At 47.9% G+C, this 25,115-nt stretch overlaps 1 protein-coding gene across 3 annotated transcripts in view; it reads right to left on the bottom strand.

Moving 5' to 3' along the window:
- DOP1B (DOP1 leucine zipper like protein B) overlaps positions 1-25,115 on the bottom strand; it is a 1,145,257-nt gene that overhangs the window by 36,089 nt on the left and 1,084,053 nt on the right. For all 3 annotated transcript variants that reach the window (XM_069636119.1, XM_069636117.1, XM_069636118.1), the window contains exon 35: positions 11,113-11,274. In XM_069636119.1, the coding sequence (XP_069492220.1) occupies positions 11,113-11,274 (162 nt within the window). The remainder of the gene's footprint in view (positions 1-11,112; positions 11,275-25,115) is intronic.

The raw sequence follows: 25,115 nt of genomic DNA on the forward strand, positions 1-25,115 counted from the left end.
TTTCAGGGCTTTGGGAAAAATCCGTGTTATAATGATTTCTCCTGCCCTGATGGAGATACCAAGTCTCTCCTTCCGCGTTTGCGTGTTGTAAAATGTGTTGTAAAATCACAGCAGTGATTCAAGTCTCCTTCTCTTCGTGGGCCTCTTTTGTTGAACACTTTCTAGACCCTTTTTTGAAAAATGGTTTGTTTTAATTTTTTTTCATTGATGCAATATTCAAGTTAAGTCTCCCAATCATAGATAGTTGGGGGTTTGCAGAGTGGGAGGCTGTACCTAGCGCTTCAATTATTACTGAGCTTGTTTTATCAGCGTTTGCCTCTGATCGTAGTATTTTCAACCAGCGATTGAGGGGACATATATTTTGACGCCCCCGTCTGTTCCTCAACGTCATTTCTTTCACTTCCTCTTTTTGCCCTTCGAAGTGAGTTTGCTTCCGATGGGGGAGCCGCATCTAATTTTATCCATACTATGTCCCAGTATGGTAGCTTTTTCTCTCCCCAGGTCAGGCTCCATATATTGGGGCCCCCTCTCAGCACAGTCTTGGAAATTGGTGGAGTTGTTCATGTGAATACTACATTTCTCATTTACATGGATGGGTTCACCCTCCCACCCTCCTCCACCTATCCTTTCTCCCTGGTCACCTTACGCCAGAGCAAGGACAGAATTCAAAGCTGAGAAAGAGATGTTTACCGCCACCTCCATCTCATTATCAGTAGACGGGCTCAGAGGTGGGGGCGGGGGGATTTACCTGTTTCTCCACTGCCGTGGCCGCATCCTACAGCTTCAATTGTTGGCGGGTGGGCGGGCCTGCTGTTGTCATAATTCGTGTTCCGGTAGCAGGAGTAATCAACACATGCAATTCCTCGCGGCTCTGCCACGAACCACCACAGACCACTTGTTCACATTCCCACGTGCGCTCCGCGCAAGGAAGTGGTTTTTATATTAGTGGACCCCCTCTTCCTGCTCACACAGTCCCACAGGCTCCAATTAAAGGGACAGCGGCTCAGCACAGCAACAGCTGTAAAGCACGTAGTAAATCAGTTGAAGTCAGGGATACAGTCCCAAGAGTCAGCATCACAAGAAGTCACCACAAGCACCACAGACCAATTTCGTACACTTCCGCACACGCTCCGCGCTAGGAAGTGTTTTCTATATTACTGGACCTCCTCTTTCTGCTTACGCTGTCCTGCAGGCTCCAATTAAAGGGACAGCGGCTCAGCACAGCAACTGCTGTAAAGCACGTAGTAAATCTGTTCAACACACAACTGTATGTCATTTAAAATTAGGCAGTAGGGAAAACCCATTAGGTATAGAGGAACAGCACTACAAAAGAATAGCGCTACAAAAAAGTGGCCAAGGAGATACAAGGTCAGTTAGAAAGACAGTGGAAAAGGAGGAACATCACTGTCTAACCCTGACCTAACCCTAAGGATTTAGGGAAACCTTTCCCTAGGAAGCGCTGATGTGCCGCTTACAAAAAGGGGGGGGGGGACAGTAAAAGAGGTCAAAGAGAATCAATTTTTGAATAGCAAACAACATGAAGGTTGTTAGACTCTTGTATTTCCTTGGTCACTATAGGCAGAAAAAAGGGGGGAAGTGTAAAGGTAAAGTTTACACCTTGGACTAAACATACATATACATAGTAACAGATCTGAGCTGTCTATTGTGGGTACATTACACTTTTACTATCCCATAGACAGGTCAAGACTTCCCAAGGTGGCTCTACAGCTAAGATCAGACTGAAAACAGGCTTAATGTAACATTCTTGAACTGCTGTAACACAAATATTATTAATACAGCAGATAACCCCTATTGGGGATAAGCCAATTTTCAAGTGAGACCTAAATGAAGACAAACATGTAGGCCACGTGAACCCTTCAAATCGAGTGTAAGGTATGAAAGAAGGGGACGTGAGGCTACACTAAAAAACATATAAAGGGTTGTTCATGGGCAAAGTAGAATGTGTTTTGGTTCTCCGCCATGCAACAACCACTGTCTACCAGTTTCAGTGGTGTATTTTGCGTGTGACCACTTTCTTCAGGACAGTCTTCTAAAAACAAGGGGGAAGAATTCTATGGTGGTACACAATGTTCCATCACCATATTTCTGCCAACAGGGTTTTATATATTTTACCCCAATTTTCTAGTGCCAATGCAGGAAGGTTCATGGAGGAAACCCAAGGGAAAACAAAGCAAAAGGCCTAAGTAACTCCCAGATACTGCCATGCGCACTAAATGCTAGGAGACAGCAGGTGAAATCACTGCGTCGCCTTTCGTAGATCAAAGAAGGACCTCAGTGGTCCAATGTTCACAATAGAGATACATGCAAATACAGGGTCAAAATCAGACAGTGTGAAACCAGGCAAAGTGGTCTATGATTATATTTTAGCATGAGTTGGTAAAACATCATCATATGTTGTTTAAAACATCATCATATGTTGTTTAAATTCCCCGCTCCTAGCTCTGTTCGTAAAACAGACCCGAGTATGCCCAGGCCTGGCCAAAAACAAGTGAATTAATAATACAGCCTTTCATTTGCAGTTAGTAGGGCAATGTACGCCGTGTACTGACCTTTCTAGCTGCAATGAATATCAAATTCGTTGTGTCACTAAGCAGAACACACCTCATAGGTGAACCGTGTCGGGGTCGCTGTGTGCTGAAACAATAGATGAAACGGCAGGCTTCACTCAGAGTGTATGTATACTTTATTGTAATCCAGGCTTTCCTTATACCCGGGGGACATCGTGTGGTGTAAGCAGACACGCTGTCTTGCAGCCGACACCTCATGCCATGAACCCCCACTGGACAACATGTGTTGTGTTATCCGTGGGTTCAGGCGGAGCCATCTTGCAGGTCCCCCGCGCAGCCTTGATTTAAGAAAATAGGTGGGGGAGGGAAGGGGAGAGAGCGCGGGATGGGGAGTAAGAGAGAGAGAGAGGGAGAGGGGGAGTGAAAGAGGCAGGACCGAAGGCTAACACAGCTAAACAATGCGTGCGCAACGTTATCTAGGCTCTACTTACTTTTACTTCCCGACTTGGCTCCGCAACTGCAATCTCCGAAGATACGGGGAAGCTGTGGCCGGGTCTGGCCTTTTCTACTATGTTCCATCTGATGTCCTCAGGTCTATGCTTGAGAGACAAAAAGTGGGCTACCAACGGTGCATTTTCCCCCCTTGTTCTGATGCAGGACATATGTTTCTGTATCCGTTTCTTTATGGCTCTGCTGGTCATTCCAATGTAAACCAGGTTACAGGGACATGTAACCATATATATAACATTTACTGTGTTACAGTTGGTCAGGGTGTTCTGTTTCCAGGGAGTGCGGAGACCCAATTCCAGAGTTTTTGTACGTGTGGTCAAATCACACACATTACACCTGCCACAAGGTGTGTGTCCAGTAGCAGGTGTAGTATTCCATAGGATGGTAGATGTGACTTTCCCCCTGTTCTTTATAGGAGTGAACTAAGATGTCCCTGATGTTTTTTCTTTTTCTGATGGCAAAACGTGGAGGGGCAAGGTCTACTGCCCCGACGTTCAAGATTGGCCAGAGCTTAAGAATTTCCCTTTTGATTTGGTTGATTTTCGAAGAAAAACCAAAGATTGCTGTAATTGTTTGTTGTCCCTCCGGACGTTTTGACTGTTGTTATGTGACTTCCCGTGGGATGTTCCTCGCCCGTTTTCTGGCTTGCCTGATAAGGCTGTAAGGATATCCTCTTTCCAGAAGACGTTCTTTCAGGGCAAGAGATTGAGTGTCATATTCCTGTAAACTAGAACAATTCCTCCTATACCCGAGGGACTGCCCGAAGGGCAGGTTGTCCCACAGGCTTTTCGGGTGGAAGCTAGAGTATTGTAGCAACGAATTGCGGTCTGTAGGTTTTCTAAAGATCGTCATAGTCAGAACACCGGAATGGGCGCTTATCTCCACATGAAGAAATTGTGTGGTTTTATTTGTCGCATCGTGGGTGAATTTCAGATATCTGTTTCTGGAATTTATCCAGAGAATGAATTTGTTCAATGTGACTTCGTCCCCCGTGAACACTAAGAGGATATCATCAATGTATCAAGCCCATACTGTGATGTTATTCAAGTATGGGTTTGTTTGAGGGTATATGTGTGTTTCCTCAAAAAAGGCCACGTACAGGTTGGCCAGGGACGGAGCAAAAGTCTCTCCCATCGCAGTACCTGAGCATTGCAGGAAGAATGTTTCCCCATATAGGAAAATGTTCCTTGTCAATGCTATTTCTGTGAGTTGTGAAATGAACTGGGCTGGCATTTCCAAATTCGGCCCCATTTCTTGTAAGGTTTTTTCCACTATATTTAGGGTCTCCATCTGCGGGATGTTAGTATATAACGCTTCTATGTCAAGAGTTACTAGGAATTGTGTTGAAGGATTAAATGGCAAATCCTGCACCAGTTTTAAAATGCTGGTGGTGTCCTTGAGGTAGGACCGCATGTTGGGAATTTCGGGCCTCAAAAAGAGTGCCAAAAAAGTGCTTCCACCACACGATGTCCCCCCGGGTATAAGGAAAGCCTGGAGGACAATAGAGTATACATACACTCTGAGTGATGCCTGCCGTTTCATCTATTGTTTCAGCACACAGCGACCCCAACACGGTTCACCTGTGAGGTGTGTTCTGCTTAGTGACACAACAAATTTGATATCCATTGCAGCTAGAAAGGTCAGTACAGGGCGTACATTGCCCTACTAAATGCAAATGAAAGGCTGTATTATTAATTCACTTGTTTCTGGCCAGGCCTGGGCATACTCGGGTCTGTCTTACGAACAGAGCTAGGAGCGGGGAATTTAAGCAACATATGATGATGTTTTAAACAACATATGATGATATTTTACTAACTCATGAAAAAATATAATCATGGACCACTTTGCCTAGTTTCACACTGTCTGATTTTGACCCTGTATTTGCATGTACCTCAATTGTGCACATTGGACCACTCAGGTCCTTCTTTGATCTACGAAAGGCGACGCAGTGATTTCACCTGCGGTCTCCTAGCATTTAGTGCGCATGGCAGTATCTGGGAGTTACTTAGGCTTTTTGCTTTGTTTTCCCTTAGGTTTCCTCCATGAACCTTCCTCCATTGGCACTAGAAAATTGGGGTAAAGTATATAAAACCCGGTTGGCAGAAATATGGTGATGGAACATTGTGTACCACCATAGAATTCTTCCCCCTGGTTTTTAGAAGACTGTCCTGAAGAAAGTGGTCACACCCAAAATACACCACTGAAACCGGTAGACAGTGGTTGTTGCATGGCGAAGAACCAAAACACATTCTACCTTGCCCATGAACAACCCATTATATGTTTTTTAGTGTAGCCTCACGTCCTCTTCTTTCATACCTTACACTCGATTTGAAGGGTTTATGCGGCCTACATGTTTGTCTTCATTTAGCTCTAACTTGAAAATTGGCTTATCCCCAATAGGGGCTATCTGCTGTATTAATACATTCGTGTTACAGCAGTTCAACGATGTTACATTAAGCCTGTTTTCAGTCTGATCTTAGCTGTAGAGCCACCTTGGGAAGTCTTGACCTGTCTATGGGATAGTAAAAGTGTAATGTACCCACAATAGACAGCTCAGATCTGTTACTATGTATATGTATGTTTAGTCCAAGGTGTAAACTTTACTTTTACACTCCCCTCCCCCTTTTTTCTGCCTATAGTGACCAAGGACAAACAAGAGTCTAACAACCTTCATGTTGTTTGTTATTCAAAAATGGATTCTCTTTGACCGATTTTACTGTCCCCCCCCTTTTTGTAAGCGGCACATCAGCGCTTCCTAGGGAAAGGTTTCCCCAAATCCTTAGGGTTAGGTCAGGGTTAGACAGTGATGTTCCTCCTTTCCTACTGTCTTTCTAACTGACCTTGTATCTCCTTGGCCACTTTTTTGTAGCGCTATTTTTTTGTAGTGCTGTTCCTCTATACCTAATGGGTTTTCCCTACTGCCTAATTTTAAATGACATACAGTTGTGTGTTGCCCTCCATTGTTGTGTTACAATATTAGCCTGTTAGGGCTTCACCCTGCTTACTGCACCTTTAGTGCCCTCCTTGGGTTATAACTGTAAATCTGTTCAAGTCAGGGATACAGTTCAGAAGGCAGCAAGGGGTCACCACAAGTACCACAGACCACTTGCGCACACTCTTTGAACATGACCAAAGCTGGAGAGCTACAGTTAAGTTGATTAACTAATTATTCTCCATCATTGGATCTTTCATAAATTCACATGCCTGAATACGTTACCAAGCAGTTTTAGCAGTTGAAACTCATATTGCCCTTTTTTGCATTATGGAATACATGTAAACAGACTGAATGAACATAGTACAGCAAGGCATCATTTTGCATGCGATAAAGGAAATGTAAATGAGAAACAAGCTGCACATAACTTGGGAAAAGATAACATACCACTGCTTGGCCAACTGTCACCCAGGTTCCTGACTCATCATCCAGACACAAGTGCTTTGCAAATGTGCGAAACCACTAACAAGTTGTGGGTTGATGCAGGGCATCATGCAGCAGGTCAGTCCTTGCTTGCAGAGTACTTGTCCTTTGCTCGCCCCCCACAAAAGCTACGATGAGAAGACCTAAAGACCTTAGCGTGTTGCAGATAAAATGTAAGCACTTGTTTGATGTCAAGATAGTTTAGTGTTCATTCCGCAGTCGGGAGCAAGATGACCTCATTGAGGGCGAGCTCTGAAGCCGCTTAGGTAAGAAATTGGGGTGCAGTTTAGAAAATCTGTGTGTTGGATTTCGCCACTTTCTGCACACGCTGTGGGCCAGACACGCGAGCCAATAGAACTGTGGGTGATGGTGTAGTATTTTGGGAAGCCTTACATGACCGCTTGACGATAACTCAATGCAGAACTTAACCGGTCCAGGCACTGGATATTTCACATCACAACGCTAGGTACGCTGCATTGGTGCTTCTCTGTTTTTGCTCCGTTCTCCTTGCTCTTCTTTTCTGTTCTGCTTGTCTGTTGCTTACCTGCTCTCTCTTTCCTGCATCCTTCCAGATCTTCCTGCTGTTACTGAACTTCATGGGTGTCCTGTATTCTCAGGGGACTTCCTTCCCCAGAGGGTTTCCCCTTACTTGAGTCAGGGGATGGGGGCAGGCTGAGGGGGACAGACTGGCCACCTCCTATTATTCAGAGTTGAAAGGCTGGCCTCCACCAGGGACAGACCGACCTTGTTCAAAACCCCGGTAATGGCACAGATGTGTGGTAAGTCCTAGTGCACGACCCATATGTGACACTCAGGGCCTCATTACGAGGTTGGCGGTAACCTGCCAGTGCGACCTGCGGGTTGCTGCCGATTCCGTAACACTGTATCCACGGACTGGCTTCCTGGTGCCACCGGAAACATTACAAGTACTGGCAGAGCAGGAAGTCAGGAAGCAGATCATGTAAGTCCCCATTCCCATGGAGTCCTATAGTCCCCATTCAGGACTCCATTGGAATGAGGACTAGGAAGCACTGGCACCGCCGCCGACATGTGCTGGTGCTTCCATGGCAACTGCCTACCAAAGCCGTTGCACCCGGCAGGGTTCAGACCTGCCGGACGCAGCAGCCCTGGCAGGCAGACTCGTAGTGTGGCGACCCAGAAACAAGGGTGCCAGTAAGCTTACCGGCACCCTTGTTTCTAGACTGCCACACTTGTAATGAGGCCTACTGTCTTTGTGAAATGCTGTACAGAAGGCTAAATAAGGATCTTTTATTGAGAAAGTTTGGAGTTCTGCTATCCATCTTGCTAATATGATAGTTACTAGGAATGCGACTTTCCAAAACAGTAATTTAGTATTGCATGTTTGAATGGGCTCGAATGGATGCTGCATAAGAGCAGGAAGTACTGCATTTAACTAAAAAGTCCATGGCACTAAATGCCGTGATTGTGGGAAAGGCGCACAAGAGACCCTGAATGAAAATCCTAACTGTTGGGTCCATGAACTGCGATAATGAATGTGGACCCCGATGAAGAAATTCATTTCTGATTGATGAACCTTGATAGACACCTGGCACAGACCAGCCTTTGCAGGTGCAACAGGTAGAGAGAACAACTGTGGTAAATTGATAGTGGTTTGGATGGCTCCCCTTCTGCTACATCAGAAACTAAAGCTTTTCTACTTCTCATACGCTTTTAGTGTTAATGGGGCTTCTACCGCTACCAGCATTGACATGTAATCATCTGATAAGCTTTTGCATCTCTAATGTTATTTCTGATGGCTTACTCCTTCCACCGACAGACTCCTCATTTATCTCTAGCGCCTGCTGTCCTCAGAAACATTGTCAGTCACCAGGGTGTGCAGTGCAGCTTTGTGTCAGCACAGCCCAACGCCATTGTGCACCCAATGTGTGGTTTGATTTCAGTGCCTCCCATGAACTTCATTTAGCCTTTTTCATTAGCACTCTGCAGCCCATGGAGGCCAGAAAAGATGTGATGTGGATGGGCTAGCTGCCAAAAGGGGCAGGTTGGGAGGGTGATGAGGAATCTTTGGGAGGAAGGACTAATCCATCATAAAGAATATTACTAAGCAGTAAATAATTCACTATACTAATGGATTTCTTCCTCCCAAGGATTTCTCTTCTTTTATAGGCATTACATAGCAAAACAGAAATCTGGAAGAGGGAGAAGAGTGAGAAAACTTTCACAGACACAAAAAAACTCTGGAGGACCACTTGGCCAATGCAAACTTCCTTACCAAACAGAAAATCCAGACAGTAATGCTTCACTAATCTGGTGAAGAACAAGCCCAGTTCAGCTGACCTTTTCAAGACCAAAATTGCGAATAAGTACCCCTTAACAGTGCCAATCTGCAGGCTCATGCTGGCCAAGGAAATCTGGAAATCCAGAAAGGAGGCAGTAGGTCTAGTCAAAGGTTCCAGGCCCTTCACCCTACACCAATACGAGAAAAACGTACACCACCTGCAGGCATACACTTGGTGGAAGAGTGGAAAGGAGCACATCCAGAACATCGTCCAACGCCTTATATTTATGCCTCTCAGCAGCATCCAAGGCATGAAGGTTCAGGCTGCTGAGGCTTGGATTGAGGACTCAACCACCCGAGTGGGAGTTGTGAGAAACCTGAAGGTGTCCAACCCACTAGTGCCCAGGGATCTGTCATGCGGGTGGCCAGGACACGGCCATCGCTTTTGGATCCAGTTCCTGGGGGTGGACCAGTGCGGGAGGATCACCTGGGTGAGGGGTCTTCAAGGAGTGGGAGGGGGACACTGGATGGCAAGACGCTGTATCCCCCTTCCCTGTAACACCTTTATCCCATCCTACCAGGTAGGATACTTAGGAACTCATACCCCTCTCCCCTTCACAATACAAATACTTTCTCATGGATAGTTCGCTATGAGAGAAAACAGACTAGCACCTGAGCCAAATACCTGACATGTCCCAATACGATAGTCAGGCAATTACTAACCATCACACACACCTGACTTCCATTACATTTCCCCACATAGAAAAAAGGCGGAGCTCAAGAGCACACTGAGCGAGGCAAAGCACACGAGGAAGCAACAGTTCCAAGATGGCAGTTTTACACGAGGTGAAAGACGGCAAAACAAAAAGGGATCAGAACGAGGGAAGTGCCCTTGACCTTTTTCGACGAGGAAACGTTACTTTCACGAAAAGCTCGAGAACAGAAAGCATAAGACCAGGAAACCAAGCTGAAGAATTCTTCATTGTGTGTCGGAGGTACCCGGGGCTCTCCCGTGTCGATAATCAAGGCAGGGAGAATGCTTGCTGCCGTGCGACTGTCCTTGGCTCCACCAACAAAGCAGTGCTAGTGAAATCAACACGGCTTGACTCCTCTTGGGCTGAGGTTAGGCTCTTCTCTGAGTGAATCGGAATACTCTATCCATGAACATCTTCCTCAACCTGGGCAGCAGTTACCTGTTACCAGATGGCAACAGAGGAATCTTAGGATAAGAAGGGTGTAGTGCCTCCTTAACACTTTACATGCCCAGGTCTACTTGAACGTTGTGGCCCTTTTCATGAACTGAGTGCCACTAATGCACATTATTTATTTACAAGGGTTTGGAGTGCTACAATGTCACCTTGCAGGTGCTCCACAGCACTTGTCGGCCTTGTAGAAAGTGAAGTGTGATTAATGTTTAATGAACCCAAGACATGACATAAAATCCTGTCACATAATACAGAGTATAACCTCCTAGTTTATCAAAATCGGCATTATGTCCCAGAAATATGAGCAGAGAGTGAGGGGGGCGGGGGATAAGAGGAATACATGAACAAATAAAAAACGAAAAATTTGCAATACTTTTTAAAACAAAAAAAAAATGTTTTTTTTTTTAAAAAGCAACATCGGAAAGGTAATAAAACACAAGGATGGGCCAGGTCACAGGTGCAGCGAGGGAAGAAGTGGAAGTCCTCCAGGAGTGGGTGGAGGTGGACAAGGACAGGCCCCCACTCCCCCCCACCCCCCACACTCGCACACGTTTCATAAATGGACCAGCAACTGAAGAAGCCTGGAAGTGTCAGGTCGAGACCCACTGGCTGAAGCCTTGGCCTGATGCCACAAATAGACAGCAAGCAGGCTGGCCTATATTTGCATGTGGTATGACCCGTGCACATCTGACCATACCCCTAGGAACTGCTAACTTTGTGGCAAACAAGTATCATGCCACTGGCAGAGCGCAGCTGTGAATCTACACCTCAGAAGGCATATCGCCACAGGGGCTTCTCACCGGGGCACTTTCCTGCTGCTGCTGCTGCTCCTCCCATGATTGGAGACTTTTCTCTACACAACTCCACTAGGCAGAAATTGCATGGTGGGCTGGAAAACCTTTTTTCCACTCATTACTTTCTGCAATCCCCATCACCCAAGCATTTCTGCCATGTAGAGACAATTATCACTTGCTCAGTTGCACAGATTGTGATTTGGTGAGGCCCTTTTTTGGTCACCAACCTAGCCAAGTTTTGGGGTTCCTTGTGAACAAATCATTGTTATTTTTGCCACCAAAAGAATGACATATTTGGACAAACACGTGTAACATGTCACTTTTTGTTGAAAATGTATAATTTACAATGAACAAGGTTTTTTCACATATTGAAAGGCAAAAAGCAAAAAGAAGAGATTACATTTGAAATAAGGGCATCTTTTCTGGTGGAAATGAAAGTGCTGTGTCCAAGAACTTGCATGCTGCTAGGTACAAATCGAGTCCACTCTGCTGGACGTCACAATGGAGGGAGCCGTTGCTTTCTGCACCAGATGGTTTCTGCTTGTAGACCTTACCATTGTTTCTGTATAAAGATACATAATGCAAAAAAAAGTGATTGGAATATGTTAAAAGTCACCAACTATTAAAAAACAGCAACAAAACTAACAATCGAAATTAGTTATTCTAACAAAATGAACAGTGGAAGGGATATATATAGCCAAACATGATCACCAACACCCATACACGGAGAAAGGGACATAGCATATGTTGGTACAAATTGAAAATCAAGAAACAAAATAAGGATCCTGGCCACTATCAAATGTTACAGTAAGACATTGTCTTAAATGTCACCAATATGGTCATAGGCAGATAAAAAAATTACATACCTCTCAGTAAGTTGTTTCTGATGGAATAATCCTTCCTCCCTAAATCGATTTAGGCAGTCTTCAGAAACTTTTTTAGCCACTAGGGTGTGAAGCATGGCTTTGCCAAATGCCATTGCACGTTCCTCACGACAGACGTGATGCTAGGGCCAGTATATCTGGAGCCAGACACACCCCAGACACATCCCATAGTCTACGTTTTTCCATAGCACTCAGCAGCTGAGGGACAGGAGAACAGCAGGAGGTGTACTAGCCAGTGAAGTAACTTTGCTGAAAATGTTGAGGTGGTGGACATGACATCTGAAGAAAAGGTAACCCATCCAAATGAATGGGGACAAAATGGTGTGCCATGAAAGTTGGGGGGCAGGGGGGACAAACACCCCTGCCTCCCCCTCTAAAATGATGCCAATGGTACAAGCTTTCCACTTTAGAGGAAGGACTAATCCGTCAAAAAGAACATTACCCAGACTGAGGTAATTTCTTATAATGCAGCGCTCTGCAACCTCTGGCTCAACAAATGTTTTACAACTCTGATCAGCTCGAACCAGCATAGTCAATTGTGAGGGATCATGGGAGTCCCAGTCCAAAACATCTGGAGAGCCACAGGCTGCAGACCCGTTATAATGGATTCCTTCTTCCCAGACATTCATCTTAGATAGCCTCCTATGGCAGTACAGAATCTGAAGGAGGGAGGGGAGCAAGATTATCATCTACTCCAGAGAACTGCGTGACCACAATGAGCATCCTGTCCGGACAATGAATCCTGACAGTACTGCTTGGCAAACATGTGCCGGGAAGCCCATGGTTTGCATGACAGGGACACCCCTCTGTAGTGCAGAGGCAGATACTAGATCCCTGGCTGAATGGGCCATGAGGCCATCAGGCATATCCTTCCCTGCCAGATCATAACAATATGAAATGCAGAGGGCAAGCCACAGGTACAGGGTGTGCTTAGCAACAGCCCTGCCTGCATGGGCACCAGCATAACTCACAAAGAGCTAGTCATCCATCCTTTTCCAGGTATCACTGCTCAAAGAGAAACATAAATTACTTTGTTATGTTCTTTCTGATAGGCGCTCCTGCCACAGATTCCTCCTCTATTCTGCCAATTGCTCTTTCGAAACTTTTTCTGCCATCAGGGGATGCAGAGCGGCTTTGCGCCACATCCGCCCGACCACTCTACGCACCCCGCGCCAGACAGCACATTGGTGCCAGTATATATATAGAGGCGCTGCATCCCGTGACCTCAGGTCCACCTTTTTTTTCATAGCACTCTGATGCTGAGGGACCCCAGTACTAAGGTGTTTTACCTACTCCAAGAGGGGCAGGTAGGGAGGGTGATTAGGAATCCGTGGGAGGAAAATCCATCAGAAAGAACATTGCCGACAGGTAAGTAATTTGTTCTCCTAATGGACTCCTTCCTCCCATGGATTCCTGATCTATGATAGTTTCCCAAAGCAGTGCAATGACCTGGAGGAGGGAGGGTAGCAAGGACACCACCTAAAGCAGAAAACTCTGAAGGACAGCCCCGCCGAAACGAGCATCCTGACCAGATATAGAATCCAAGCAGTAATTCTTAGTAAAAGTGTGAAAGAAAGGCCACCTGGCTGATTGGCAAATGTCCAGAACAGGCACTCCACGTTGCAGACACAACGTGGCGGTCAACCATCTGGTGGAGTGAGCCCCGAGACCCGCAGGGACCTCCTTGATGGCCAGATCGTAGCATTTTCAGATACAGAGAATGATCCATGAGACATGGGGCCTCATTCTAAGTCTGGCAGTTCGGAAATAAGGGTGCGGGTAGCAACATACCAGCACCCTTTCCGGACCGCCAGAATACAACTATGCCTGCAGTGGCTGTTGCTCCCAGCAGGTCTAACCTGCTGGGAGCACCGCCCCCTGCAGGCATGGTTTTCACGGAAGCACCGGTAGTAACAATGTTGGAGCTTCTGTGTCCCCATTCCCGTGGAGTCCTATTGGACTCCACGGGAATGGGGACTTACATGTTCCACCGCCTGATATCTCGGGCCCCCGGGACTTGCAATGTCTCAGTGGCATAGGGATATCAGGTGGTGGAACAGTGTTACGAGTTTGGAAGCAACCCACCGGTAGTACCGGCGGGTTCCCGCCAAACTCGTAATGTGGCCCACGGTCTGCTTTTCTAACATCCCTGCCTGCTCGGGCACACGCATAACCAATGAATTGCTCGAATAGCTGCTCATCAGTCCTAGTCTCCCTTGTCCGAGAGAAGTAGAACTTGAGGTCCGGCATGAGATATAACTGTACCTCTGCTTTGCAAGGGTGAGGCAGAGGAAAGAAGACCAGTAGATCAATCTTTTGAGGGAGATGGAAGGAGGGTCTAACTCTCAACGTCTTCTCCTCCTTGGAGAAAACCAAGTAGAGAGGATTAATAGACAGAGCCCTGAGCTCACTCACACATCTAGTGGAAGTGATTGCAACCAGGAAAATCACCATAAGCGTGACCAGTCTTAAAAAACAAGAATGAAGGGGCTGAAACGGAGTGCCCAATAAAAACATCAACACTAAATTCAAATCCCACGCCAGAACAAACTGGTGTGGGGGAAACATATCCGAAAGGCCCTATGAAGACCGAAATGCCGTAATATACCCTTCACTGTGCTTATTTGTAGGCCCGTCCAAACCAAAGACAGAAGAAACTCCAACACAAAGGAAGTGGAGTAAGTAAAAGGGCCCAGATCCCTCTCCCGGCAGCAAGCCAAAAAGGTTGGCTACCTGCAGGCATAAATGGACTTGGTGGTGAGTCTTCTAGCACACAGAAGCATGGCCAGAACGTCCTCTGACAAATCCCACTCACTATACCTCAGCCTTTCAGCAGCCAGGCATGAAGATTCAGGCTACACAGGTTTGGGTGTAGGAACCTCCCCTCGGAGTGGGAAAGGAGGTCCGTTCTCTGCAGAAGACGCAAGGGGGGCATATGGCCATGCCCAACAACTGCGGGCCCAGTCCTGAGCGATCAATATCTTTGTGGCCCGAGCAGGCACAGTCTCCTGAGAACCAGCGGAATGACAGCAGGGACGAATAGAGCAGCTTGAAGTCCAATTCAACTGTCAAGGCTTCTCCCAGAACACCCCGGTGATGAAATTCCTTGGAGCAGAACCACCTACACTTCCTGTTTACAATGGAAGCGAAGAGATTTACCCGGGGAGTACACTAGAGGGAGATAATCTCCTCCAGAACATCCTGGTAGAGCTCCCACTCAGAGGTTGAAGAATGCCTATTCAGTGCGTTGGGTAAAGTGTACTCCTTGCCGGCCTGATGGGCCACAGTCAAGAACACTCTGATCTCCCAAGCCCAGAACCACAATGGCATTGCTTCTCTGAACACCGGCAAGGAGCTCAGGTCACACCTCTTGTTGAGGTAATGCATGGCTACAGTATTGTCCCCCAGGGGCAGTACAGTCTTGCCCTTCACAGAGAGGAGGAAAGCAACCAGGGTCATCCTGAATGCCCTCAGCTCCAGCCAATTGACATGCTACCAGCACTCCAATGGGACTACAGGGTGCTCACCGTCAGACACTGTAGGTGAGGACCCCAGACCTTCAGGCACACATCTGTGACAAGGATCACTAGTGGCCAGGGATGACAAAAGAGAACCTGCTTCAGGAGGTCGCCCTTCACGAACCATCATTTCAGGTCTACAGACTCTCTCCGAGACCAGTAGAAGGTCTGATGTATGTCCCTCAAACTGAGACCACTGAAAGCTTAGGAGCCACTGTAGTGACGTCATGCACAGACGGGCCTCTCGTACAACCCAGATGCATGATGCTATAAGACCCAGAAAGCGCACACAAAAGCAGAGGCTGGGACTGAGGTTGAAAAACCTGAGTCATCTTGAAGATGTTCACCACTCTGTCCTCAGGGTACAACGTCCTTTCATCAACAGTCTATTTTCAATGTTTTTTACAAATATTTTTTGCCTAAAAAACTCATCACAATATATAGGGGGGTGGGGGTCGGAAAGTGTATATAAGGGGTGGGGAGGTCACGAATAGTGAAAAAACAATATGGGATGGGGTTGTGGCGGAACCACCCCAAAAATAAAAATAAACCATTTTTTTTCAGTGATGAAATGACATAGAACCCTCCTTGAGTGGAACCCCTGACCCAGGCGAGTGTCCAAGACCGCCACAATGAATTGGAGGGACTGGGATGGCAAAATCTGTGCATTTTTGTAGTTCAGGGAGAAGCCTAAACTCTGCAACAGGTTGCACGTCCAAAACAGATGTGCCAACACTAAATCTGGTGAGTGGGCTCAGACGAGCCAGTCTTCCAGGTTGGGAAAGCCATGAATGCCTTCCCTCCTGAGGTGTACCGCCACTACTGCTAGAAGCTTGCTGAAGAACCTGGTTGCTCAGAAAAGGCCGAAAGGGTGGACTTTGCACTGGTAATGACAGTTCCCCATTTTGATTTCTCAGGTACCTCCTATGCTTCTTGTGGATAGCCACTTGGAAGTAAGCACCCTGGAGATCCATTGAAACAAGCCACTCATTCCTGTCCAGAGCCGGGAGGATCTGGGCTATAGGGACCATTTTGAACTTGTGCTTGCGTTCATACAAGTTCAAAAGCCGCAGATCCAGGATGGGTCTCAGACCTCTGTCATGCTTTGGCACCAGAAAGTATGCTGCGTATCAACCCCAGCCTTGTTCTGAGCAGGGTACCATCTCAATGGCCCCCTTTGCCAGAAGTTGATGGATCTCCTCCAGCAGGAGAGGTTCCAGAGGCAAGGGTTGGTGGCAAGGGGGGTGGCCTGGAGGTCAAGAGGCAAAGGAGAGTCAGTATCCCTGCTGGACGACCTGCAAGGCCCAGGTGTCCAAGGGGCTATTTTTCCATTCCTCGCCAGACTAAGATATTCTACCCCCACAGGGGAAGAATGTTGGAAGTCCGCTTCACAGAGGCTTTGCGCTAGGGGCTGCAGTGGGCACAGAGGAGAAGGAAGTTCCTCCTCTAGGTACACTGCACCCACTACCCCTGCAGGGACAGCGTTGTCCTTGTCGGCCCGAAGAAATCTGCCCCCTACTACTTTAGATTTAGGAGGCGAAGGGAGAAACAACCCTGCCCCTGCCCGCCAGGCTCGCCGAATGCTGGTGCTGCACTGCTAGTGCCAACAACTTGGCTGTTGCCTTAGAGGCTTTGAAAGTCTGGAGAGACTCGTCAGCCTTGGTGCCGAACAAATTCATGCCATCGAAGGACATGTGTGGGAGCTTCTTCTGGATGTCAGTGGCGAACCCCGGCGTCCTCGGAAAAGAAAAACCTCTAAAGACGGTGCTGATAGCCATTTTTTTAGCAAGGCAGTCTGCGGTGTCCAGACTAGACTGCAAAATGTTACGGGAGGCTTCCTTGCCGTTTTTAATAAGGGCCTGAAAGCGGCCCTGCATCCACCCCTTCGGGGATGTTCTCCACCGCCTCAGTTATCACGGACCAGAGGATAAAGGAGAATTTGGCCAGGGCACAAAAGGCATTGACGCATCAGAGACCCAGGCTTGAGGAGCCAAAAATCTTCCTGCTCCAAACATCCAACCGTTTGCTCTCCCTGTACAGCGGCAATGACAGAAATTAAGTGGTTTGCCGTCATGGCCTGCACCACCAAACTCTCTGTACAAGTGTGGGCAGAGAGAAATAAGGTGTCAGAAGGATCCATTATGTGCTTCTTGGCCAGGTCACGGTCCACCATGAGAACCAATGCCACTCTGGCCCACAGTTCCACTGCCCAGTTGAAAGGCAGCAATGTCTCCTTTCTAGGAGCCTCATCCAAAATTTCACACATGCCATACTGCATCTAAGGCTTCGAGGGGGCTGACGGCCCCAGGTTGTCGACAATCTTCACCATCAGGTGTTGAAAAGTAATCTGTTGCTTACCAGGGGTGGCAGCAGGCAGCATGTCAACCTCTGGTGCAGTGTCCAGGCCACTTGCCTCCTGCAAGTTGGCTGCTAGGTCACCAAATCACCCTGTTTAACCGTAAAACTCCTCTGGGAAGTCTCTCAACTCCCTGGAGTGGAAGGGTTCCAGTCCGAAAGGGACATCAACTTCCTCATCATAAATGCCATCTAAAAGTGACATAGTTGTCCTGCTTGGGAGTGGAAGGAACTCTTTAGTGTCACCGAAGGCACCACCGGCGCCATTGGTCCGGGACCATATTCAGAGAAACGACATGCAAAGCTGGAACAGTGCACCCCTTCTTCGTGATCTTGTTGCGTTGTACTGCGTACTTCCTTCCAGGTCCTCCAAGAGTGGTGGTATCCTCTGGCTTGGCCAGAGTCGTTGGCGCCCGGGCCTAAGCTGATAGATCAAGCCGACGTCACCGGGGCCTTGGCAAAGATGTCAAGGATCTTTACACAGAAAGCCTCCCATTCCTCCGGTGAAGAGTACTTGGTCGGAAAAGGTACCTGCAGGGCCTCTTCCTCCTGTCCTTCCTTGGAGTGGTGGCTCTTCTTCGAAGATGAAGACGAGTGATGTCGAAAAGAACTGCCGGGCGACCTCGAGCAGTGCTTCTTTTTCTTCTTCCAGAGGAGGGGACTGCTCTTTGGAGCCGCGCTCCGTGAGAAAAGTGAATCATTTTGCTCCGAGTTCCCAGGATGGCCATTGGGTGCATCGACTGGCACGACGCAGTGGCCTTCACCAAGACCATAAGGGCATATGCAGTGCGGGTCCAACAGGGATATTTGATGCCCGCAATCCGTGCAGGGTTTGAACCCCCAAAGACCTCGTTGGATTCAGCATTGCAATGAATTTGAGAGGCAAAGTAATACCTTTTGTTTAACAAAATAGCTAAGAGTGGTATTACTAGTTGCAAGCAGAGTGTGCAGAAAAAAGAATATTAGGTCATGGGCGCAGCGCCTCTAGATATACTGGCACAATGTTATGTCCGGTGCGTATAGAGGCATCGGGCGGAACTGACAAGGGGCTGCGCTGTGCTCCATGGCAGCAGAAAAAGTTCCTGAAGAGCAACTGGTGCTAGGAGCTAGATATCATAGATGAGGAATCCGTGGGAGGTAGGAGTCCATTCGAAATAATAACCAAGAGACCTCCTGGGCACTAGGCAGTGAAACTGCTCCACCACCGTAGAAGGTTGAGGTGAAGGGAGATGGATTTCCTGTGAGAGATGATAGTACAACACGATTACCTTAGGGTAACGTTCTTGGAGAAAACATGGTAATAAGGTCCGACTGATAGAGCATAGAGCTCACTCATCAGCCTGGTGGAGAGGAGAGCAACCGTGAAAATAAAAAGTTGAGCAAGTTCAAGGAACATGAATGTAAATGCTAAAACAGAGCTGCCATAAGTGATACCTCTGGGTCTGGGCACGATCAACAAATACAATAAATAAATAAAATAAATAATGAATGTAAGAACAAGGTTGAAATCCCATTCAGGAACAATAAACTGGCATGCAGAAAAAACTGAACACACCCAGGATGTCATCAGACAGGTCCCGCTACTTTTTCCCTAGTCTCTCAGCAGCCAAGCATGAAGATTGAGGCTGCAGAGATTTAGGTGCAGAACCTCCAGTTTGAGGGAGCGGGGTCACGCTCCCTGGAAAATGTCAAGCGGGACCGATGGACATGTCCAGAAGTTGCAGGTACCATGTCCTTTGGGCCCACTCAAGAGCGATTAAGATAAAGGTGAACCCAAACTTCCGGGGCCCTCTGGCAATCAGGGGGATGACAATCTAAGGAAATGCAACCACGTTCAATGTTCCCCCAAGATGGGCAATGGACGGGGACACAATTCTACTAAGTCAAGAACCACAAAAGCAATGCATCCATGCTTATAGCACCCCTCTTGTTGAGTTAGCACATGGCCAGCATGCTTCCCGTAACATTATAACACATACCCCGTACCAAGGGAAGGAAAGCCACCAGAGTTCTAGCAGGTTTGTGTGCTCCTGAGCCTTGGATAGGGACCACAAGATGCTGCTCACCGCCAGATCCCCAAGTAGGAACACCAACAACTGAAGGATGCGTCCGTTACAAACATCAATTTGGGCTAAGGCTGCATTGGGTGTTCCCTCTTTAGTAGGTTGGCCCACAGGTAACACCACATCACCTCCTGAGGCACCTTGCTGTAGACCTACAAAAGTCTAACATGTCGAACTCAAAATGTGACCAATGACTAACACAGTAACTAGAGTCCACGCATTCACAGCCAGGCCTCTGCCACCATTAGGATGCAGTAGTCTGTGAGGCCCAGAAGATACAGGAAAGCAGGGGCTGGGACCAAACTCTCAGACCGAAACATGGACACCATCTGCAAGATATTTACAACTCGGACCTCAGGGAGAGAGGCCCTGCCTGTGCAAGTGTCAAGTACTGCTCTGATGAACTGCAGAAACTGGGATGGTGAAATCTGGGACTTCTTGGGGTTCAGGAAGAAGACCAAGGTCTGAAAAAGCTGCCAGGTATGGTGCATATAAGCCATCAACAACTCTGGGAACAGGGTCCAAATAATCAAATCATCAAAATTTCAGACGACATGAACTCTCTTGCTCTACAGAAAAGCGCCCACAAGAACTAGCAGCTTAGTAAAGACCCTAGATTCTGAGAAAAGACCAAATGGTAGGACCGGACTACTCGCAATGGGAATCCCACACTATGAGCTTCCTGTTCCTCTGATGGATGGGCACATGAAAGTAGGTGTCTTGAAGGTCCAGTGACACCAGCAAGTACTGGAAATCAAGGGCCTAAAGGAGTACCACCCATTCCCTCGCCCTGAGGCAGGCACCAGCCTGATGGTGCCCTTTTCCAATAGAACCCTGACCTCTGCCAGGAAGATAGGACTCGGGGAGCCATAGGGTAGAGAAGGAGGGTGTTTGAATCTGTGATGAATGAAAGGATGAATGTATCCCTGTGAAGTAGCTACAACCATTCCTTGAAAAACTGTGACAACCTGCCCGCCCCCACTGGAAGATAGACAAAGTTAAAAATTAAAAGGGTTTTGGATAGCAGAAGCACCTCTGCCCATGCAAAGGCGAGGGAAGTGCTATGGACCCTGTTTACTGCAGGGTGCTGACTTCTGCCGTAGTGTACAAAAGAAGAGAAGGGCTGAAAGGAATGTGCAGGTTGAAGAGAAAACCCCAGGGGACTTGGCTGTGGCCCTGGAGGCCTTCCAAGGACTTTGTTCCAACTATATGTCGCTGTCAAATGGCATGTCAACCAGTTTGGCTTGAACATCTGGGGCAAACCCTGAATTCCTCAATCAGGAATTGCTGCATCCATCATCTGGGCAACGCAGTCTGCTGTATCAAGGCTAGTTTGTAGGGTCTGACGTGTGGCTTCTTTTCCAACCTCCACCAAGGAAGCAAACAAGCCCATCCTGCACCTACGTTGTTGTCAAGTTATCAGCCAGCTCAGGAGTCATGGGCCACAGGATGTGTATATATCTAGCCAGAGCACAAGTGGTATTCATGGCTTCAAGGCTAGGCTGCTTGAGGGGAAAAACGTGTGGGTTCAAGCATCCAACCTCTTGATCTTGCGGGAATGTAGAACATTGCTGTCCCTGTCTGGGGGAAAGGTATCTGACTTTAACCCCAAAGTGGAGGCCTGAAATACTATACCCTTAAGTGTGAGGTGAGTAGACATAAACCCTAGATCAAAAGGAGCTGGCCTGTGTATTTTTTCCAGGCCAAGGTCCAACAAAGGGACCAAGGCAGGCTTCTGAAAAGGCATAACAGGGGTTGCTACAACTGTATTCTAGGGATGCACAGTCCCTCTGGCAGAATCCTCTCCCAAATTATCAGTAACAGCAAATTGAACCGCAAGTCTAGTCCAGAGACTACCACGTTGGCAATGGTACTCTGAAAGGATGTGCGAGGTTCCATATAAGTGGGAGCTTGTAAAAAGACCATACCGGGTGAGGTGTCCAACCGGCTGGCATCTCCCAAGTCAGGTGCCAAATTAGCCAGGCTAATGTCTCGATTCTAGAACTTGTTGGGGAAGTCTTATCCTTCAACATTATGTATGCGGTTTGCTTCACCGAAGTAATGAACCATCTTTGATCAGAAATCACTCCTAGATGCTAGCATAGCACGTACCCCAGCAAAGCGCCAACTGAAGTGGCATTGTTGGCTCAACGGCTGAAAACTGAGCCGAGCTGTATGGGGATAGAGCAGTCTCTGTAGGAGGGGATGGAACCAATCCAACAGGTGTGCTGTTGCATGCTGATAAAGTATCTCTGCCAGCTTAAAAAAGCACACTGAGACCTTGCCCCTCCACTGGTGCGAAGGCTGAAGCCATCAAGCTTGGGCCTTGGTAAAGCATCAGGAGCATGAAATTCTCCCACTGACTTTGGGAAGAAGATTTAGTAGGAAAGGTACCGGAACAGCGGATTACTCCTCCAAGGTCTCATCAGCGTCCCTGTATCAGGAGTGATGGCTTTGGTTAATCAAGCATGTTTGAAGAAGAGTAATGCCTAGAGTCACTGGGAGAGCAGGACCTCTTCCTGTGCTACTTCTCCCTCCTGTCCTCCTTCACCAGAGGAGACTCTTTCTACTGGACATCACTAATGGATCGGGCCCTCTTTGACGAAGGATCCGACACCAGCGACTTTGATGACGTCCCTTTAGCTACTTTATGCATTTAAGTGAAGAGTTTGATGGCACACTCACGGAGGGCGTTAGGATGCATGGATTGACAGGATCTGGAAGGCAATATACAAGCATAGGGATTCGACACCAAAACATTTGCCTCTCGCAATCTGAGCAGGGCTTGAAGCTCATGACACAGTAAAAGATCAAAGCTAAAGCTAGTGGAGCACGGTTAGTGCAGACAGGGGGAGTTCTATACAGATGGAAGAAGATTCCGCAATCTTTTTTCTCTCTGCCTCTATCTCCCTTTTCTGTCTGCCTCCACTTCCTTAAGCACAAGTCACTTTGGGTGTGATATCAGAAGGGCAAAGTCCACTTATTTTAAGAGCAGGCATTGGACACCCCCTAAAGCAGGCTAGCTTTAGTCCAATTACCTATGGACGTTTACCTATAAAAGAAGGGGTCTCAAACAACTTCTTTGATTCAGTCTGGAACATCACTAGAGACGGATTCATTGAACCTCTTTTGGGAGAGTTGCACTTTCCAAAGCCCTCAACCACTGAGCTGAAGAAGGAGCAGTACAAGGCAGAGAATAGCTCTGCCTGTACCCCACCAAGGGGACATTGGGGGTGAAGCTTGCTGTAGACCAGGACTTGCCACTCTAAACCAGAAGCTCTCAAAACTGGAAGAGAAGACCCTGAATGGACTCACCCTGCCTTCGAGCCTCTCAATTGGATCCCACAGCATCTGGAGGACCAGATTAGCCAAGGCTTCCCGTTAAACCAACTAAAAACTGGTTGGACTGCCATCGAAGCCAAGCTGAACGGCAACAACGTTGAGGGATTCTGGTGGTGCTGCTTCCTGGTACTCGTCCAAACCGTCGAATAACTGTCTGCATCTTGAGCCGGCTCGACGCTGCATTGTGCTGTTGCTGAGCCCGTTACCTGCTAGGCTATAATCAACTGTTCACCACTGTAACACGATTTGAACTGCTGGAGAGTCCATTGCAGACTCGAACTAGGGTTACGCCACAACTCAAACCGATTCACGCTTGGAGTGCTGCTTCACCAAACCGCACATAGGAGCAACAGAATCACCGTTTCACCGTTTGCCGACTGGGACCACTGGAGCATTACTCATGGACCCATCCCAGAGATTACAACCCAACCCGGCTCGACCTTGAAGACATCATTGCAAGTGCCCCGACCTGCTTCATCAAACACCGCCTTTGACTTGCAAGGAGCTACCGCATTCGAACCTGCTCGACAACAGCTTGTTGCCTGGGCCCCCACAATCCGCCGTACTAAACTGAGCTTGATCGAAACCAGGTTCGAACTGCTTGAAAGTTTTATTGACTATTAACTGCCATCTTTGTTCAGATCTGGGCACTAACTGGTTAGGTGGTGGAGTCACTAAATCCCTTTTTGCATCCAAGAAACGTATCCTTTTTTTTTTAAACATCTCTTTATTGAGTTTATAACATGAATATAAAGAAAGAAAGAACAACAATTCCCCAAACCTTCCCCCATTGGCCATTTTCCCCTTCTTTCCAGGGCCGCGCCCGCTTGGGCGTGTTTGTTGAGCTTAATGCAGGTCTATGATCTTGAGGTGTTTGGGGCACCAGATTACCCTATAATCGTCTCTTAGGAAGGGCAGCGCCTCTCCCCAATCCCCAGCAAATTTTGACAACCCCCCATTGATAGCATAGGTCAGCCACTCAAAAGCGACCGTGTCCCATAGCCTTTGCAGCCAGTCATGAAAGGTCGGTACATTAACACTCCTCCATCTCTGAGCAATTAGTGTCATAGCCGCAAGTGTCAATATCACTCTTGCTCTTTCACTGCTGCGGGGCTCTCCTGCTGCTCCCCAAACCTGCAGGCCCAGTAGCACCTGTTCCGGAGATCTGCTCCCTCCTTCCCCAAGTGCCTGGTCTTGCCCTGTCATGATGCCTGCCCCCGGGAAACCAGATCAGGCCCAGCAACCCCGAAAGCAGGCATCATGCCATTTTGAGCGCGCCCAAAGACCCCAGCTAGGGGCTGTTTGGGTGCAGTCCTGGCGCCTATGGCGCCAGGCTCATAAACATAGAGTCAGTCCTGGCGCCATGGCGCCAGGCTCATAGTAGAAAAACCCACCTGATGCAGACCCTGCTGCATACTTACCTGATGCAGACCATGCTGCATACTTACCTGGTGCAGACCATGCTGCAAAAGGCCTCAAGCCAAATGAGGCTTAGGAGGGACTATTTTACCCGAGGGACTACTTTTTACTCGGGTGTGGCTATGGAAGGATACTCACCTGGGACTTCTTCCAAGGCTATTTAAACCACACCCGAACAGCAGCACACGCTTCGCGTTATTCTGCATCCAGCAGCGTAACGCTCACCGTGCCTGCAGCAGCTTCCAGTCTTCTGCCACGTCTGCTTCAAGCCCGGAGCTCCTAGAAATAAGAGGAAAGAAGGAGAAGAGGTTAGAACAGGAGCATCACAGTAATCCTTACCTGAATCCTTGATCCATCACGCACTCGAGCTGGAAGCAAGAAGTCACACGTGCGTCACCTCGCATCTCGCGGCGCCGCGCTGAACTCACCGGCCTTCGCTGCATCTCCGCATTCCATCGCGATCTTCAGCATCTCCCGGCCGCTCGCCGACACCTAGAGAGACAAGAACAACAAGGTGAGTTAAGGGGAAACAAAAGGACAATAAGGCAAGCTACTCCCCCAAGACTTACCTGATTTACCACAGGGGGGTAATTAGCTCATCTCGGGTCGGCGCAGCTTACACTGCATCTTCGCCGTACCCCGGCCCCTAAGGGGAAAACAAAGGACTATTGGGAAAAATCCACAATAGACGTACCTAAATCTTACCGGTTGCCACGTGGAACTCTTCGTGACGGCAAACCGGCAACCTGCAAGGAATCGGACAGAGTGAAGATCAGACATTTTGAACTCTTTCTACCTACCGTCTCACGGCGCCTTGCCTGG

Source organism: Ambystoma mexicanum, chromosome 7p, assembly GCF_040938575.1.
Source record: "Ambystoma mexicanum isolate Mex_15411 chromosome 7p, UKY_AmexF1_1, whole genome shotgun sequence".
NCBI classification, from domain to species: Eukaryota; Metazoa; Chordata; class Amphibia; order Caudata; family Ambystomatidae; genus Ambystoma; species Ambystoma mexicanum.